The sequence below is a fragment of the Typopeltis vanoorti genome, chromosome 2, assembly GCF_054136105.1.
Source record: "Typopeltis vanoorti isolate ZY-2024b chromosome 2, IOZ_Tvanoo_1.0, whole genome shotgun sequence".
NCBI lineage: Eukaryota > Metazoa > Arthropoda > Arachnida > Uropygi > Thelyphonidae > Typopeltis > Typopeltis vanoorti.
Window position 1 is genome coordinate 40473307 of NC_143550.1, and position 18215 is coordinate 40491521.

General features: G+C 32.2%; 1 protein-coding gene across 2 annotated transcripts in view; it reads left to right on the forward strand.

The window, feature by feature from the left end:
• Positions 1 to 2989, forward strand: part of LOC150108951 (uncharacterized) — a 68601-nt gene extending 65612 nt beyond the window's left edge. For both annotated transcript variants that reach the window (XM_090404476.1, XM_090404486.1), the window contains exon 3: positions 1020 to 2989. In XM_090404476.1, coding sequence (XP_090260602.1) covers positions 1107 to 1541 — 435 coding nt within the window. In that variant the 5' untranslated portion in view covers positions 1020 to 1106 and the 3' untranslated portion in view covers positions 1542 to 2989. The remainder of the gene's footprint in view (positions 1 to 1019) is intronic.
• Positions 2990 to 18215: the final 15226 nt, after the last annotated feature.

Sequence of the window (18215 nt, forward strand, 5' to 3'; positions counted from 1 at the left end):
CAATGATGTTTCCCCTAAATTGTTCTAATATTTCTAAATAATTTTAAAGTCCTTAGCAATAAGAATAGAGTTCGTACAAATGAAAATCTAAATGTCTTTCATACTCCTTTTAAATTCTAAAAAATAAAAAAATAAAAAATAAAATAAAAAATTAAGTTCCAACGAATAATTTCATATGTTTTACCTTGCCGACTGTTTTAAATGTTTTGAATTCTAGATTTATATTTTTATTTTTATACAAATGTTATATAAAATATATTTATATTTATATACATAATTTATAGCTATTTGTATTTTATATAAATATGGCATACGATTTATATAATCATTTAATCTATCAATTCTAGGACTTTAATCTTTCTGTATTAATTAATACTCATCTTTGTTGAAATTCCTTTATTTTTAATACATATTAACGATCAATTAATATCATTATGCTTTATAAAAATAAAGCATAATAATATTAATTTGCTAATTGCATGACATATTGTGACGACATTACATTTTGAATGGAACCGTTCACACAGTTCCATCCAATTAATATTTAGGTCTTGTTTCATAAATAAATAGACATTCTCATTCGTTAGCAAATGCACTGTCGTTTTTTTTTCTGTTATGAAACGTCGAGTTTCCTGCATGCATTATATCTTCTACTGCCATGCTCATGCATTACTGATGATATATTGACATGACAGGAGAACATCTCGGTAGCTCTTCCAGCACTGTTTGTATCTCTCCTTTTGCAGTCGTAACCGTCTCACCCCTTATTTTTAAGAGAGAAATGCTCTTTGCAAAATTAAAATTATAAAATGTTTATTAAATTAATATAATTCTGTTTTAGTTCAAAAATTAACGTTATTTCTGATGAACAAATCGAAATATTTCTTTTAAATATTTTAGACTATCATAGATCATATTCACTTTCAATCATAATAATTTCTGGTGTACTTGTAAAATATAATAAGCTGTTTAAATAATTTAACTGATTTAAAATAATCTTGAATATAATTTTTTTTCAGATATTTTTTCATAAAGAAGTCATCCGGTATACATTATGTCAAACAATTCCAGAGAAAGCATGTAGTCCAATCTTTAATAGTTCACTAATGTCTTCTGCGACTATAGATGGATCATCAACATTATTCGGACCCTTCCTCCACTGTCACAATTTTACTCGTCTTGTAAGAGAGTACCTCGACTCTTTAACAACCAACATGACGACAAATGAAACCACAGGGTCCAACTCGGATGCAGAAGCCGAGAATGAAGCCAGTCAGAGGAATGCTGTGATGTATATCGTTGTAGTACTTTTCTTTTATTCTTTTGGGATAGGGATAATGATGATTAAATACATGCGAAAAGAAGAGAAGGAACAAGAGGAATATAAGATATATAGACGCTACATCAACGACGCCCATGATCAGTATTTGAACTCAACTAACCGTGCTAGACTAGCGAATCGCCTAGCTTTACAAGCCTTAAATACTGTGAACGCTATTCCACAAACATCACAATTAGGTAGTAAAGTCACCTTTGTCTAGTAAATTGCACCCTAGAGTTGAGACAACACATATTACTTGACGTTTAGACCAAGACGCTTAATGGACACGGTAGTAAAAATAATTTTGTAATGTTCTACTGAGGTTAATCAAGTTGATTAGCGGTAATATTCTCTGTATAAATATATTTCTACAGGCTTTCGCACCATATTACAACTGTATAAGGCCACTATGTAAATAATCACCAAACGCATTTCATACAGAGCTATTTGTGTAAATGTCATTAGGATAGTTTACATAGAACGGCACTAGATTTTGTTAGATCTTCTAAGTTTAATGTGTTTAAGTTCAATAATTTTAAGAAAGGTTACAATAAATAAATAAAAAATAAGCAGGCGTTGGTTATTACCTAGATGTAACCGAGTATGAAAATATATATCAGTCATATCAACCCTTACTGTGCGATATTTATGCATAGTAATATTTTTAATATCAATATTTGTTGAAATAGCGATGTCAAGTAGAAAAATATTTCAGATTAAAATAATTTATTTTTCTTAGAACTTTAGTTAGAAATTTGCATTAAATTCATTAGATGAAAACTATCTTTTTGTAAACTGAAGTTTCTATTTTTCCCATCCTTAAAACAGGAAATTAGTTCTTGAGCAAAACATGCTTACATACGTATGGTGTTGTAAGCATCTGAAACAAGCGAAAAATCCTGTAACAAAAAACCAATCAAACTGGGATATCATTGTCTTCCAGTGTAAGTACACTCAGTAGAGTGATAATAAAAAAGTATATGACTCACAGTTAGATATTATGAAGTCAAAAATATTATAATGCTATTTTAATGGAAAACATCTCCGTTTTATAAATAAGCATCAAGTAAAAACGGAACTAATTTCATATGTAAGATTTAAGGGATCTTTGGGAAGATCATGAAAGTCAATTTTATCAAAGCATCCCAGTTTCACTTACTGTTAGTCCTCAAAAACCTTTAATTAAAAGGTTTTTACGACTTTGAAGCATTTTCCGTCCTTGATTTTTTTGTCGTCCATGTCTTCCCATCCATCTAATATTCCTCTTTGCCACACACGAACTTCCAGTGTTGTTTGAAGAAAGCCAAATGCGTCATCAAAGTTTCCAGAACATATCTCTTTTACTTTCGAAGTAGGTTTTTGTGCTTCAAAGTATTTTCTATCAAAGTCTTTATTTAGTCAAACAGAAATCTTTTTTTTTTATTTATATTTCGAAATTTATTAAAGCGAAACAAAGACAACACTTGTCTCTGTTTATATTTTTTTCATTAACGAGTTTAGCAGATCTATTCAAAATCAAGTGTTTTTGTAAAAATATTACCACCTTCAACACATAAAGTGAAATTTATTAAAGCGAAACAAAGACAACACTTGTCTCTGTTTATATTTTTTTCATTAACGAGTTTAGCAGATCTATTCAAATCAAGTGTTTTTGTAAAAATATTACCACCTTCAACACATAAAGTGACTTCAAATAAATTTTGATTATTAAAAAAATTGTTTGTCATACACTTTAAGTATTTTAATTCCAATGAATTCTAAAGAAGAGTATGTGAAGTATACCAGCATGAACTTGTCAACCTCAGACATTTCTTCATCCATTTTTTGAGAATTATTTATTGAATTAACACCAGTTTTTGTCACGTAAGTTTTTAAAAAAAAAAAAAAAAATTATTGGAAGTCGTAGAAAGATTTTAATAACTCAAGTTACATCCTTGAACCGAATCTTGCCTCATTTAGCTTCTAAATAATTTCGGATTGTATTTTGCCTCGTTGAAAAACGAACTGGTCAGCTTATTTTCTTCTTAATTAGACTAACGTTTCTATTAGCAGTTCAATCTATTCGAAGTCCACTTAAAAGAATGAAAATTGGTAATTTTCTGATGAAGACAGTAAAATATTCATGACTGTTCGAGAAGGACTGCAGTCATAAAATATATATATATATATATATATATTAAATACTTTATTATATCTTGCATACATATACTAATTACATTATAAAATTATAGAAATTACAAAATTTAAAAATTCTAAAAGTTACATATAATAATAATAATAATAATAATAATAATAATAATAGTATTTCTTTTAACTCAATGATTTTTATTATTAAAATTATGATTGCATATTATGCATTTACAAAACATGTTCTAGTTTTTTGTCTTTTTTTAACAATGAATTTCATACAAATTTTCTATTTTTTTGTATAATGTGTTAATAATAGTTACTATAGATGGTAATTTATAGTTTGCAATTGAATAAGATTACATTTTTAACAGCATTTGCAGTATAACAATAAGTTATATATATTTTACAATTTTTTATGATTTTATGATTATTCGCATACTGTAGTTCTGTTGACTGAGGGAATTAATTAGATTTTTCCAAGTATCGTTCAGTATGGCCCCTTGATTTTTGTTTAGGTTGATGCCGGTACGTAGCACTACTGCTGCTTCTTTAAATAATCGATGTCTGTAATCTTCGTCTATGTAGATCATAGAGCTGTTATTCCAGTCTATAGTGTGGTTCGAAGTTGAAAAATGATGTGCTAACCCGGAGGTGATTGTTCTGTTGTGATTTCCATCGCCAACATGATCTTTCTGTCTTATTTCCAGGCTTCTTGAAGTTTGTCCAATGTAGGAGAGACCGCACGTGCATGGAATATTATACACACCTGGACATTTATAAAATGGAACACTGTCTTTAGGAGATCTTAGAACCTGTCTGATGTTAGTGGTTGGTTTAAATACAACCTTGATGTTATGGACCTTTAACAAGCTCGCAATTTTGGTAGAAAATGAATCCATAAAGGGGATGACTGCTGAAAACGAAGTTCAAACAGAACTATCCTAAATCGCTCTAACGCTATCGCAAAATGGTTATCCTCGAAACATCATTCACAAATTTCTATACAAAGATAACCAACAAGAAAGAATCCCCCAGCAAATCTCAACAACAGTCATTCCCTTTATGGGTTCAATTTCCACCAAAATTGCGAGATTGTTAAAGGTCCATAACATCAGGGTTGTATTTAAACCAACCACTAACATCAGACAGGTTCTAAGCTCTCCTAAAGACAGTGTTCCATTTTATAAATGTCCAGGTGTGTATAATATTCCACGCACGTGCGGTCTCTCCTACATTGGACAAGCTTTAAGAAGCCTGGAAATAAGACAGATCATGTTGGCGATGGAAATCACACCAAACGATCACCTCCGGGTTAGCACCTCATTTTTCAACTTCGAATCACACTATAGACTGGAATAACAGCTATTTGATCTACATAGACGAATATTACAGACGTCGATTATTTAAAGAAGCAGCAGTAGTGCTAAGTACAGGCAGCAACCTAAACAGAAATCAAGGGGCCATACTGAACGATACTTGGAAAAATCTAATTAATTTCCTCAGTTCAACAGAACTACAGTACGCAAATAATCATATTACGCGTTTGCATGTAATGTATGTTCATGATACTGAGTAGAAATGTCACGCGTACGTGTTACCTTAGCTACCTAACAGTTAGTAACGTTTTTTTTGTATTCTTAAACCTTTTTGTGCATTTATCATTTTTTGTATTGTGCAAGCCTTGAGAAAGCTATTCAGTTACTAGCGAAACCGGTAGGCAATATTGTACGGACATACATACGAATTAAAAATCTTTTTTTAGTTTAACAATAATCTTATATTGTATATATATGTATTTTTTTCTTTCTGTTGATCTCGGTTAAGATGTAATTTTATCAATGTCTCATCTTGCATCCTCGAAGCGTTTTAATAAGCTTATCTGAGGATGACACCAATTAGATATTTTTTATTGATTTGATTGCTGTGTTGGAAGTAGGCTGATGTTTGAGAGATCAAATGAATGAAAGGTCTGATCAAAGTGAAATTCCTGATATATTCTTGGTGTTATTACATCTTTCTTGATGGTTCACATTCATTTTTGTTGTGATCTTCTTTTTCAAGTAATTAGGAGACTTTTTTTTCACTGTAGCAGTCTTTCTATGTCTTCTGAGCTTTTGATTTCTATTGGCTTTGAAGTTTGTGACTTCCTTAAGAATATCTTGGCATCTCTGATCCACAAAAATTGGTAATTTTTTTCTGTTTTTGCTTTTCTTGTTTGGTACAGCAGATTCTGGTTGAATGGTGCTAAATATTCGGATAGGATAATTGGTGTATTGTCATGCAATGCGTTCAAGTCCTTAGCAACTGGTTTTTTCTGTCTGCTGGCTTTTATGAAATTGTCTCTTGTGGACTTGCTTGTAAGACGAACTATGAGTAGTGCAGGTCATGGCAAGCCTTGTTTTTTGCTCTTCCTAGCAATCAGATTTACGGTCTGAATGTCGTTAAGTTGTAGGGGGATGTCAATTGCATGGCTTAATTTTAAAACTACGTCTCTGAGGTTTTCTGTTGGTGCAGTTTCAGGAAAACCGTTTATGACAAGACCTTCTTTATGTTGTTGCTGATTTAAACGTTCGTATTGCAGTTTTAGAGAATCACGTTCTTGAAGGAGTTCGGATGTTTCTTTCATCAAATTGTGTTGCCTGTCATTTAGTGCGTTAATGCTGATTTTGATGTCTTTTACCGTTTGCAACACTTCTATCACTGCTAAATGATTATGTTTGACCAAATCTTCATATTCGCTAGATTTTTTTGTTAATTGTATACGTTCTGTTTGTGAAAGAGTTCTTGCACAATAACTACTAAGCTGGCTTTTATAGTCTCTAGACCGTTTTCTATTAGTATATTTAAGGAGTTTTCAAATTATAGGACTCACCTGTATTTTTTGTTCAGTTCGTCGTGTGATTTTTGCCTCCGATATAATCGGCTGCGTCGAAGATGGCTGCCTTAGGTGTTTATTTGTTCTTCCAGCAGAGTAGGCACTTCCATTCCTCGCGTGTTGTATTGGATTTACGTTGCTAGATTTTTCTGAAAGGCCGGCATAAGTAAAGTGTAGAATCCTACTGTATTTCCTACAGGTTATATGATTTCGGTCGGAAGATAAATCCTTCAGGCATTTCATACACTTCATGACTCACCTTTCTTCCCTTGAGAAATCGTGGCGTGATTGTAAAGATGGAGGCGTCCTTTGTTCTTCACTCGTTGTTGACCACGGTCCTCTCTGTTCACTTTTCAGCACTTCAAAATTTGGGTTCTTCTTAGCCTCGGCGAGTTTTATATCGCTGACTTTGGCGTGAATGGTAGAGTTACTTGGGAACACTTTCAAATTAATAACAGGAGTTGGAACCACTTTAAAACTATAAAAAAGGGAGCACCGATATCATCGTGCGCCCGTTCATATGCCTACATAATAATAATAATTCGCAATGGCCCACGAACTGCTTAGATTGCTTTTTGTAATCTAATATTAGCATAAGATAGTTAGTCTTATGTCCAATTAGTCTTAATTATGAGAAAGAAATAATCGGAGTGAAAATGGAAACTATCATTTCGAAGAAAGATTTCTTACGAAAAACAATTAAAGTAGTTATTTTATTTAAGAAATAGTTTCTTGGTTACAAAACGTATAAAACTTTAAAATAAGAGAACATAAGAATGGTTTAAATTTAGATAACATTTACGGCAGTGGTTGCATTTAATTTTTGATTCCGAAAGTTAAAACAGATTTTAATAAATCTGTTTTAACTTTCGGAATCAAAACTAATTACACCATTTTGTAATTTCCTGAATCTCAATTCAGTTTTTTTTTTTTTTTTTGTAACCAGAAACTTGGAGTGGCAACTAATGAAAACTATGTGTTTTTCCTGTTGTTCTTCTAAAGCCTTGGATATAGAACGAAAATAAACATCCAGTTTCCAAGGGAACAGTGATTACTCTCCATCAAATCAGTGAAATGTACATTAAAAAGATCCCAGTAGTTAAGCAATCATGATTTTTTTAAAAATCATAACGGTTTAACGGATTACTTAAAAAAAACCTGTTTATTCTCATATGAAACTTTTTTTTTCAGTGCATCAATGTAAACTTCGATCGATAGAGAAAGACATGAATTTCGTTGACTCGATGCTTAGTACATTGGATACAATATTGCCTTTACATCCAATACAAAAAAATGCGTCGAGCTTAGAGCATTTTTTTAAATCCAGATGATGTTCTTGATGAGCATTAATGTGAAAACTACATCTTCCTTTTTTTTCGATTTTGTACTTTGTACTAATTAACATTGTTTTACGGTTACATAAATAATGATATCCACAAAAATGAAAAAAATACAACAAATGATAAAATAAATTAAGCATCGTGTTCAATCGTTACTCTGCACAGAAGTTATTCGGAGTCTATTTTTAATGAATTATTATGAAACGAAAATTTTAAAGTAATATAAGCTTGCAAAAAATTAAACCATGAAAGGAGAATATTAAAATACTTAATTTTTTAATTGTGAGATTACTTTTCAACGCACTATTTGAGGCTTAACCGCAATACAAAGATTCATATAGTACATTGTGTTTTACTCTTCAATCAATAGAATATGCTCGATAATCTATTAAATTACTTTTTTTATTTATGCAAGAAGTAGGCATATACTGAAGTGTGGGGTCATACTAAATATGAAAAAATTAACCACTAATTCAATTATTTTTTTTAAAATAATTCTTATTTGAGTATATTTTAGATGTGGAGGTTCAAGGTTATAACTTGAGTTCATAACCACAATTCTTATGATTTTGTTGGCTACCATATTATAGCCAGCACTGAATAAACTTTGAATGACCTTGTTTATGATCACATTGACTAATCAACTACTGCCTATTATTGTATAACAATACACTGCTTGAAAAGAAGTCAACGGACACCATAGTATGATGAACAAACAGCCATGGCGCCCACCTTAATAAGATGTAGGACCTTCTTACATTGCGATGATTGCAACAGCCCTACAGGGCATACTTTCTACACGCTTACGATAGCGATCAATGGGAATTTTTGGACCATTTTTCCTGTAGGCATGTAATGAGGCCATGGACTGTTCTTTAGCGGACGTCTCTTAATCTTACCTAAAGCTCCAATTCATCTCACAGATGTTTAGTAGGGGCGACATCAGGGCTTTGTGGAAGCCAGTCAAATGTGGTAACGTTCATATGCACAAACCACGCAGTTACAACAGCAATCTTAAGACAGAGCACATTATCTTGCTGAAAAAGACAACAGCCAGTTCCGTCGAAACACCACAAAATATGAATCATTGCATTGTCCAGAATGTTCAGATAACTCTCGGAGTTCAATATTCGTGGCACTAAAAACAGATGTCAAAGGCCAAAACAGGGAAGGGGGGTGGGAAAGGGCCATACCATCCCACCGTCTACTCCGAATATCATAGTTGGGGTTTCGCATGTTTTTCCCTGTTTCAAATTCAAACTCCGTCAGTCCTCTTCTTTCAGCCATTTCACCCGGACATATTTGCACTGACTTGGGATATCATATTCCTCCAATTTATATTGGCTGCAAACACGTGACTCATTCCATAGCACATGCTCCTTGCCCACGGGGATGTCCGTTGATTTCTTTTCAACAGTGCAAATGTTTCAGCACTAAAGAGTAGTTACTAAACATATCACTGATATCAATAAATATTTTGTACCTGACATATTGTTATATGTATTATTCACACATTACTTTGTACTAGACAAGCACTATTAAACCTTCGGCACTGATTCTTTTCCATTATATCACTGATATACAGGTGATAGTGTTTATAAAAAGTAAATGCTAAGCTTTTATCTGAATAGTGAAAGTTGAATTACATCAAATATGTAAACGTTGAAAGAATAAATAAATCAGATTTGTTTCTTTAGAAATGCATTTTAATCTTATTTCTTCCGGCTGCTACTATCATCGTTCCAGAGAGAGAGAGAGAGAGAGAAAGATGCAAGTTTAAAAATAACACAACAGAAATAAGAATCTAACATAATGAATTGGACACTTTTTCTAATATATACAAACGATATGTCTTTTGAATGGATTCTAAAAAAAAGGGTGTATTTTTATAATTACAAATTAAAATTAAATTAATTAAAATAGTAAAGAAGATCAAAAAATATTCGTAGATAAGATGGTGAAAATCTAAGTTCGTTTCGAAGAGATTTACAATGCAAGTGCTGTTGGGGTCGGAGATTAGCTGATGGCTAGCGATGCAATCCTTATAAATGAATTATAAATGAAGCCATTTTGGCATAACAAGGCGCACGCACAAATGACGACAGTTGGTTTCAAAACTTCGCTACCAAGGACCAATGCAGTATTATGAAACACGTCAGTGGTATCAAGTGAAATCACATCTCCCGAGGAAGAAAATGAATCACATTACAAAGACGTCACTTCTTCCTGAAATGATCAAGTCAGCTAACTCTTCATAACAAATTCATGAATAACAAAGTGAAGTGATGTTATTCATCAATTTGTTATTCATCAATTTGTTAAGTGAAGTGACCTTATTCATCACTTAAGACAAAAATGATCTAAATGCATATATTCTGTCACAGAAGAATTTTATTTTAAAATGTCTCATTTTCTTCCTAAATTGGGCGAAAGTAATTTGGTCAGTGCTAGTTTCTCTTTAGAGAATTCTCGGTAATAGCTCTTGTAAAAAAATGCTGAAATTTCCAGACATGGGGTGCAGTGGTTTTCGTATTCTATAAGCCAATCATAAAAACAATTCAGAAGAATCACCGAAGATATTCTACTCCCAAATACGTTTCTTTCTATTATAGTAGTTTTGTTTTATTACTGACATTTTTCAGCTTAGATAAGAGCTTAGTAATTTTCTCTCTCGAACAACTCGCTATCCGTTCTATTTCAAAATCTGTCAGTTGCGTTCTTTTCTGCCAAAAACAAAGAACACAAGAAAAATTCTATTTCCATTGGCTTACCGAACGTCCTTCTGAAAGCCACATGGCTATAGAAGAAATTCGTTACTTCTTTCTCCATTAAACGAAACTATTCTGATTAACTTTGCACAATGTTTGTGTTAAAAAAAAAAAAAACCAAACTGCACCGCAACTACCAACGAAGGTAATAAGCGTTATTGCCTTCGTTCATTGCTTTGCTCTAGGGTTCTAGTTTAAATTGCAGTTCTTTGCTTTCTCGTATATTTGATTCCTAGCATTTGGTTTCCGTGATCATTGTCATGGATTTCAAATGGAGAAGGACATTAACAGGACATTCAACATCAGAAACCACTCAAACAGTGGGTTCTTTTAATGGTAAATGTCTGTACTAGAAGTACAGACATTTATCATACAAAAAAAAAATACCATAAAAAAAAAACTTTTTTTTTTTGCTTTTGGTATCTTTGGTAGTATTTCCAAGTTCAATTAAAACACGTACCTCTCATCACTTCCACCTATTGCTTCTATTATTAGGGAAAAATGTCCTCACGAAATTCAAGATTACCTTTAATGAATACATGAGATGATTTGAATCTCTCATCGCCCTTTTAATATTTTAATTTAACTACTTCTATTAAAAGTTAATTACATTGAGATGATAATTGAACTCTGCACAACAGTATCGCACAAAACATTAATTGGTAATTATTATTTAAATGCAAGTCGGAATAAAACACCGTTCTTTTTCTACTATGGAAGTACACATGAAACGTTTTTTTTTTTTTTTTTTTGTCCTAATTTAAGATTCATAAATTTCTATTGATCACTTGTATGTGTAGTGTAGCAATCGGATTACTGTAGGTCACTTTTTAAATTTCAACTTTTTGTAATTAAATGATATCTGAACTCAAATTTATTCTCGTACTGAGTAAAAGAAACGGATTTACTGCCATTTAATAATCACAAATAAATTATAACAGATGCTTGCTAGCGAAGCACGATTTCAAAATCCCAGTTCGGACGTTGCTCAGTAATTATGTCATTAGCATATGTTTTCCAACTGACTTACACAGGAAGTAACAAATTCAGAACACAGAAACAACCCACATTTTTATTTAAGACCTTAATCCAGTGTCCGCGCGGTTAGCCGAGTGGCTAGCAAAATAAAAACGCAGTAAGTATAAAGTGAAAATATGCAATGTTTCGTAATTGAATATGCAAATTTCACCAACTATTTAGTTCACTTGATGCATCAATCAGAAAAGTTTAGACTTACTTCTTTGTCGAAAGAAGTTCCCTCAGCAAAATTGAAACTCGTAATGACGTTTCTGCAATAGCATCATTGACAATTAAATGAAAAGCAGTCGAACGAACGCTTTCCTATTATTGCTGAGATGCTTGAACAGCAGTTTTGATTACCCTCAAGAGACTCTCTGAGGCATCTGCTAAATGGCAACATGCGTTTCTCACAATTCTCGAATTAAATTGTCTCCTAGAGTTTTGCAGGAGTAGCCCAATTCGATTATTAAGAAAACTCAGTGAGGCGAAGTTTAGCAGACCAAAATAAAAGGTTGTTATCGGGTAAATGTACTGTCGTGTTTTTTTTAATTATTATTTTTTGTAAGGTCCTTTGGCTTAATCCGTTTGTTAAAAAAAAATAAGGGATTCTGTCATTTACACCAATTGAATCATAAGTTCATTTTGGATGAATAGAAAACCGAAAGTAAATACTTTGTTTCGAAACGGACATTTTATTTTGATTTGAGTTTGAAAACTTTCAAATTTAAGCTGAAAGAGAAGGGAATATATTAATAACAAATAGTTGTCGTGACGAAATCAGTTCTTTCATGCTAAAAGGAACTATTGTTTCACACTGCAGAGGCTTCTCTAAAAAAAAATGTGTTTCAAACAGCATTGAACAATATCGTCATTCATTATTAAAGCAATTGAACCCAAGGCCGTTTACAACTGTTTATGATCATTTGCATCATATACGTTTCATGGTTTCGAATCTCTTGGGGGTAATTCAAATTCATAAATAGTTTGATCAAAGCGAAACTGTAAACTCAACAAATATTGATACAGATCCTAAACGCAAAAGTTTAATAAAATCCACATCCACCCATCCAAAGTGGATTTGCGAAACGCATCCAAAATTGTTTATGACAAACATTGAAAACGCCTTAAATAATTGAAGTTCTTGATATTTACTTATTTATTTACTTGTTTACTTGAGTTCTCCACCATTCCATACAGATTTTTGCCACTGGTGAGTGAAACAGTACATGTCGACTCTACAAAAATCTTTACTCTGAGCTCTACAGGAAGAGCTCGTTTCAGTTATTGCCGTCCTCAAAGTGTCTTCGGCGTGCATCCTTCAGATGGTCAAACAGCTAGTATTCAGAAGAGAGACAGATCTAGCTGTCGGCAGGATAAGGAAAGTCATTCCAGCCAAATGTTACAATTGCATCTCTTGTGTATGTGAATTGGTGTGAGGTCGGCAGTTGTCATGGAAAAGGAAAGTTTCGTTCATGTTTTTGGTGGGCTGAACCTTACGAATGCAGTTACTTTTATAGAATAAATATGTTGTCAAAGTAAAACATCCAAGTGCAATGAAGAATTCCACGTTTTTGGTCTCCATCTTCCGGATTGTCCATCTTCTAGGCGACATACACTGCCAATATCAATACATCAACAACATTTAGTGGTTTTTAGATTCGCATAAAAACCGGCATAACAAATCTCAAATAACAAAAACATTTTTGTTATTAGTTAGATTTATTGATTTTTAGCTAGTGTAAGATTTGATTTACTTCATTAAAAATTAACTGTATTAAAGAATTACAGGTTTATGAAGAGCTCTTGTATTAAATGATCAAATGTAGAGGAAATATTTTTGCTTTTCGTTTCCCCTAGCATTCAGTTAGTCGGTTTCAAACTGCTATTGTTTGGTTGGTTTTTCTCCGAGTACTCCGGTTTCCCCTCATAAACACAAAAACCTACCATATTTGGCAATGCCGATCTGTCTTAGAATGACAACGGTAGGAAGTCATGCCGCTTTGCCATTATACATGGACAAAAATCTCCTTTTGGAAGGCCAATAATAAGTTTTTTTTTATTTCTTCTATCTAAAGTACTTCAGAAGAAAATATAAAAACTCAGTGAATAAAAGAAAGTGAATAAAACTTTGAGTTACTGCTTAACAATCTCTCCTTCACAATCAAATTAAAGTCCCTATTCAAGCTTAGTAATGAAAACTGCAGGATCAACAAAATCCCATGAGGAAGAAAAAGTTGCGATAGCTGTTTTCCAATCTCTCTTTTTCTTTCGTTCCATTACGAGCGACCGAGCTAACACCTCTAAAACATTACGGGCTTTCGCGACAGTTCACTAAACTCTGTAAAATTCATGAAAGAACCTTTAAATTCACAGCCAGTGCATTCTTCAAATATAGCGACTTTCGTAAATTCAATAATTATTAACATTTATCTTATAATAAAGAATTAAATCAATGTTTACTAGGCGAGTTTTTTTTTTAGAGTTACCTCAATAGATAAGTTTAAGGGGGGCATAGAAGCTTCGTGATAAATTCTATAGCATTAGAAATGTTGGCAAAAGAAAGATTTGTGATTCTATTGAAATATATGAGAACTGACTGCTTTTTGGATGCATTTAATTATATATTATCATATTTATTCTATATGAGCATTGCTTTTCATTTAAATCCATATTTTTGTTTCAAATAATCACAGTGTATTCTTGAAAGATATGTGATAGATATAAATGGACCTGGGTGTAAATCTTGTCGAGGATCCGAAGGACTAAGGGTTTTTCATTTAGACGTGAGCTAGCCGATGTCGTAGTGACGGGGTTTTTTCGACAGGAAGTCCGATTTTTCATTCATCAAATAGGAAAATCCGCTCCATCTGTACACAAAAAATAGTTGTTGGATAAGGAAGGCAAAACACCTTGTTCTACTATTATTCTCTGGTAATCTTGCGCCAGATTACCAGAGACCACCCACAACCTTAGGTTGAGTAGAGAACACAAAAGCTAAATGAGCAGCATAACCCATCGATATGAACAGAGTGTAGTGTGTGACTAATTTTTGTGACTAACGTATTAAAAATAACGCCCAAAGCTCAATTTTTCCTTCTAATAAAAGTATATCCTAAATTTCTCCGTAATACTTCTTTTAACTTTACATTTCTCTCCTTAAGTACTTTTACATGGCTTGGTGATAGTAATTACTAACAGCAGAGCAACTTTTTTTTTCGTAGAAAAATGTTACTAACATGATTTTTTGAATATAAAAATTAAAGTCTGCGATTTGGTAATGGATCGACTAATTAACAGTTACTATCAACAAACGAGTTGACTAATTAACACTTACTGTTAACACTGCTAACGGTGTGTTAATTAGTTGACACTTACTTGCTAACAGTAAATGTCAACTTATAACGCTTAATGTTAGTAATTCTATCAGCTAATTAATAGATAACTGTTAGCAAGCTATTAGTAGCTTATGCAACAAATCATGCACTCTCGTACTAAACAAAAAATACATAAAATTTGAAAACAAAATTTTGCATATCACTTATTTCAACAAAGGCATAAAAATGTACAAATTCAGGATGAATATATTGTATTTGAACTTTTTTTCGATCATCTGGCTATAAAATTTTGATTTTTGTCAGTACTGTATTTTCTAAAATACATAGAAACCAAGGTAGCAGATAATTTCCATCCTTCGGTATAACACCATTTATGTAGAGCAGAATATCTTGAATTTAAGGCATCCACAAAAAAAAAAATTGAAAACCAATACTGTTTTGCGGCTTTTCGTGATAATGTAAGTCTAAACTGTGCCTTTCTGTAGGATAAGACAAACAACTCTTGAAGGAAAATAATAAAAAGAAATAAAACACAAGATAAGGTAAATGGAAAATATTAAATTGTCAATACCATTTGTTGATTGCAATGTCTTCGTTTCGTACCAATGATCAGTCAGTTCAAGAATTTAAGGAAGGCATTATGTAAAGTAATCTGTATCGCATTACATACTAGAGAGAGAGAGAGAGAGAGAGAGAGAGAGAGAGAGGTGTTCATTAGAACCCAAGGCCATCTATTTAACTTAACCGCTTTCAACTCTTTCATCTTACTTTTCTCTAACTACTGAAGCAACTCTACTTAGACTTCTTGTATGCTGTAATAAGTCTATAAATAGAACTGCAAGCAGGAACGGCAAGATGAAAGTACAAAGCAGGACATATAAAGAAGAGGTTGTATTACAGTTTCGCATCTCAAAGCTAGTTATTTCGAGGATTCGGAATGGTTTCTCTTTCATAATTGGAAAGCTCACAGGTGCATCCACTTAAATTCTCCATCAAAACTTGAAAACTGAAACACAATGGCTAGAACGGTTCGTTTAAAGAAAATTAATTATATTTTTGGCTTGTATAATTTATTTTTCTCATCTAATAGAAAACTCGAATCAAAAGCCACATTTTGTTCTTAAGTATATTTCAATTCAGACTGAATTCTCTGAAATTAAATATTTCAGAGAACTTAGTTTTTTTTTCTGATTTATTTGCATGTTAATCTGCAAAGAATTTATATACTGAGTTGAAATTTCAACTGTCTCTAATATAATACTCCATAGCATCTTCCCGTTTCGTTTGAATGAGGGCTAAGAGACGAATGTGACGTACTTCTGTGTTTCCATGGCAACAAGTTCTGCCTCTTATATATGCGATTTTAAATACAGCAGAAAATAATTAATCAAAAAATTATTTCACGTGTTTTTTTTTTGTTTTTTTTTTAATTTTATATTTATATGCTATAGATAAATGTGCGATAAATAAATATGTGATAAATTATTTGAAAACTATCAAAATTAATTTCAATGTTGTAATTCTTGAAATCTTAATTACTCTCAGGTAACATAACTGATTATCTGAAAAGATTTATTATTTCTAACATTCCTGTTACATTTTTTATTTCCAATGATTGCTCTTCAGCAGTAGTGCATTACTGGAAGCCAGCGAACAGGAAACTCTACATCTATATAATGAAATAAGCTGTCAGAAATACTTTTGGGTTCTTTAGAGTGGAAAAATATCTCAACTTTTCTTGCTTAAGAAATAGATTTTATCTTTTTTAAAAATACTAAGAAACTCAAGAGTTTTTCGTCCACACCACTTATGGAAGATATGCTTACAGAATTATGCTGGTGTTCTGAGGCAATCTCAAAAAAAAAAAAAAAAAAAAAAAAAAAAAAAAAAAAAACTTTTTCTGATAATTTAAAATAGCAATTGTGAGTTCAAAATGTTCAAAGAGTTTTCTACTCCTAGGTAAATGTCTGATTCAGAGAAGTCACTTGCGTTATATTTTTAGAACATCATTTATCACGCTTAGCACAGGGAAAGGTAAGAGCAGTAACATGATTCTCGACTAAGAATACTTACTGCGGTCATCTAGGAGAACGTATTTCTCTCTCTCTCTCTCACACACACACACACACACACACACACACACACACACACACACACACACACACACACACACACACACACACACACATGTGGAAGGAGTGCGATAGAAATCAATCAGCAGCGAAGTCAAAAAATGAATGCCACGGGAGATGTCACACACTAACTTTCAGTTCCCCAAAGAAACGTTTGAAGAAATACTGTAGCTTTTATGTTCACTGTTGACATTTTCCCCGACAAACAGCATGTCACTCTCAGCAGTCTCTGAAACCATTCGAAATGAAAGACTAGAATAACATCGTATAAGACATACATGCAATCCAGGTTTCCTACACATGTAATCTTGGGCAACTACTTTTCGAAATTTTCGATCTATTTTTGTTATTTATTCTATTTTAATGTACTCAACAAGAATGTTGCAGTTAGTGTTAAATCCAGCATTTTATGATAAATAAACGAAAACTATAACTGGCACAAAAATGAAATTCGAAATCACAGAGAAGCAAAGCACGTATCATGAAGGCAATTTAGCTCGGAGTTATTACCAGCCAGAGATTTCTGACAAACTAGAAGAAAATTGCATTAATCTGAAAACAAATTTTACTGTTGTCAGAACTTAAGATTTAATAAAGAAAAAGTAACACGAAATAATTTAATGGGCATCCAAGAAATTTACTGCAATTTCAGGAATCGGAAAGCAAATAAAGCTGGCCTGCAGATAGATTATAATTAAAAAAAAAAACTAAATGGAAACGTGAAAGATTCAAATTCCCACCGAAGTAAAATTGCAAACTAACGTTTGCAATTTTACTCCACAACTAACGTTAATCCTAAAAATAGTAAACAACAACAAAAAAAAAAGAGAGAGGGGAATGAAATAAATCATTTGTCCTAGGCTAACCATAGAAGTTGCTTGATAAAGTATAAATCAACCATTAAAAGAAAAGTTGGTTTGAACGATTTGAAAGAATTGGAATATTTATTCTTTCAAAAAATAATTTGTTAGAATATTTTAAAGAATGACTTAAAGTCATTCAGAATTCATCGAAGTATATAATCACTAATATGAATGAACAGTAACCTGTTATAATTAACTATAAGTCAAGCGTAGAAGCGAAAAAAACAAAATCAAGTACTCCGGAAGGCATTTCGTAGAGCCTGCGGTACAAAAATGTAAAGGAATGAAGAACAAAAAAAAAAAAGAGTTTAATTAAAGAAGAAAATATAACTTAACGGAATAAAGAGGGATTTAGTTGAGCTGATATTTAATGTGGAAAAGAGTTAATTATTGCAAATATTAAACTATAATGAACAACGATTGGGGGGCAA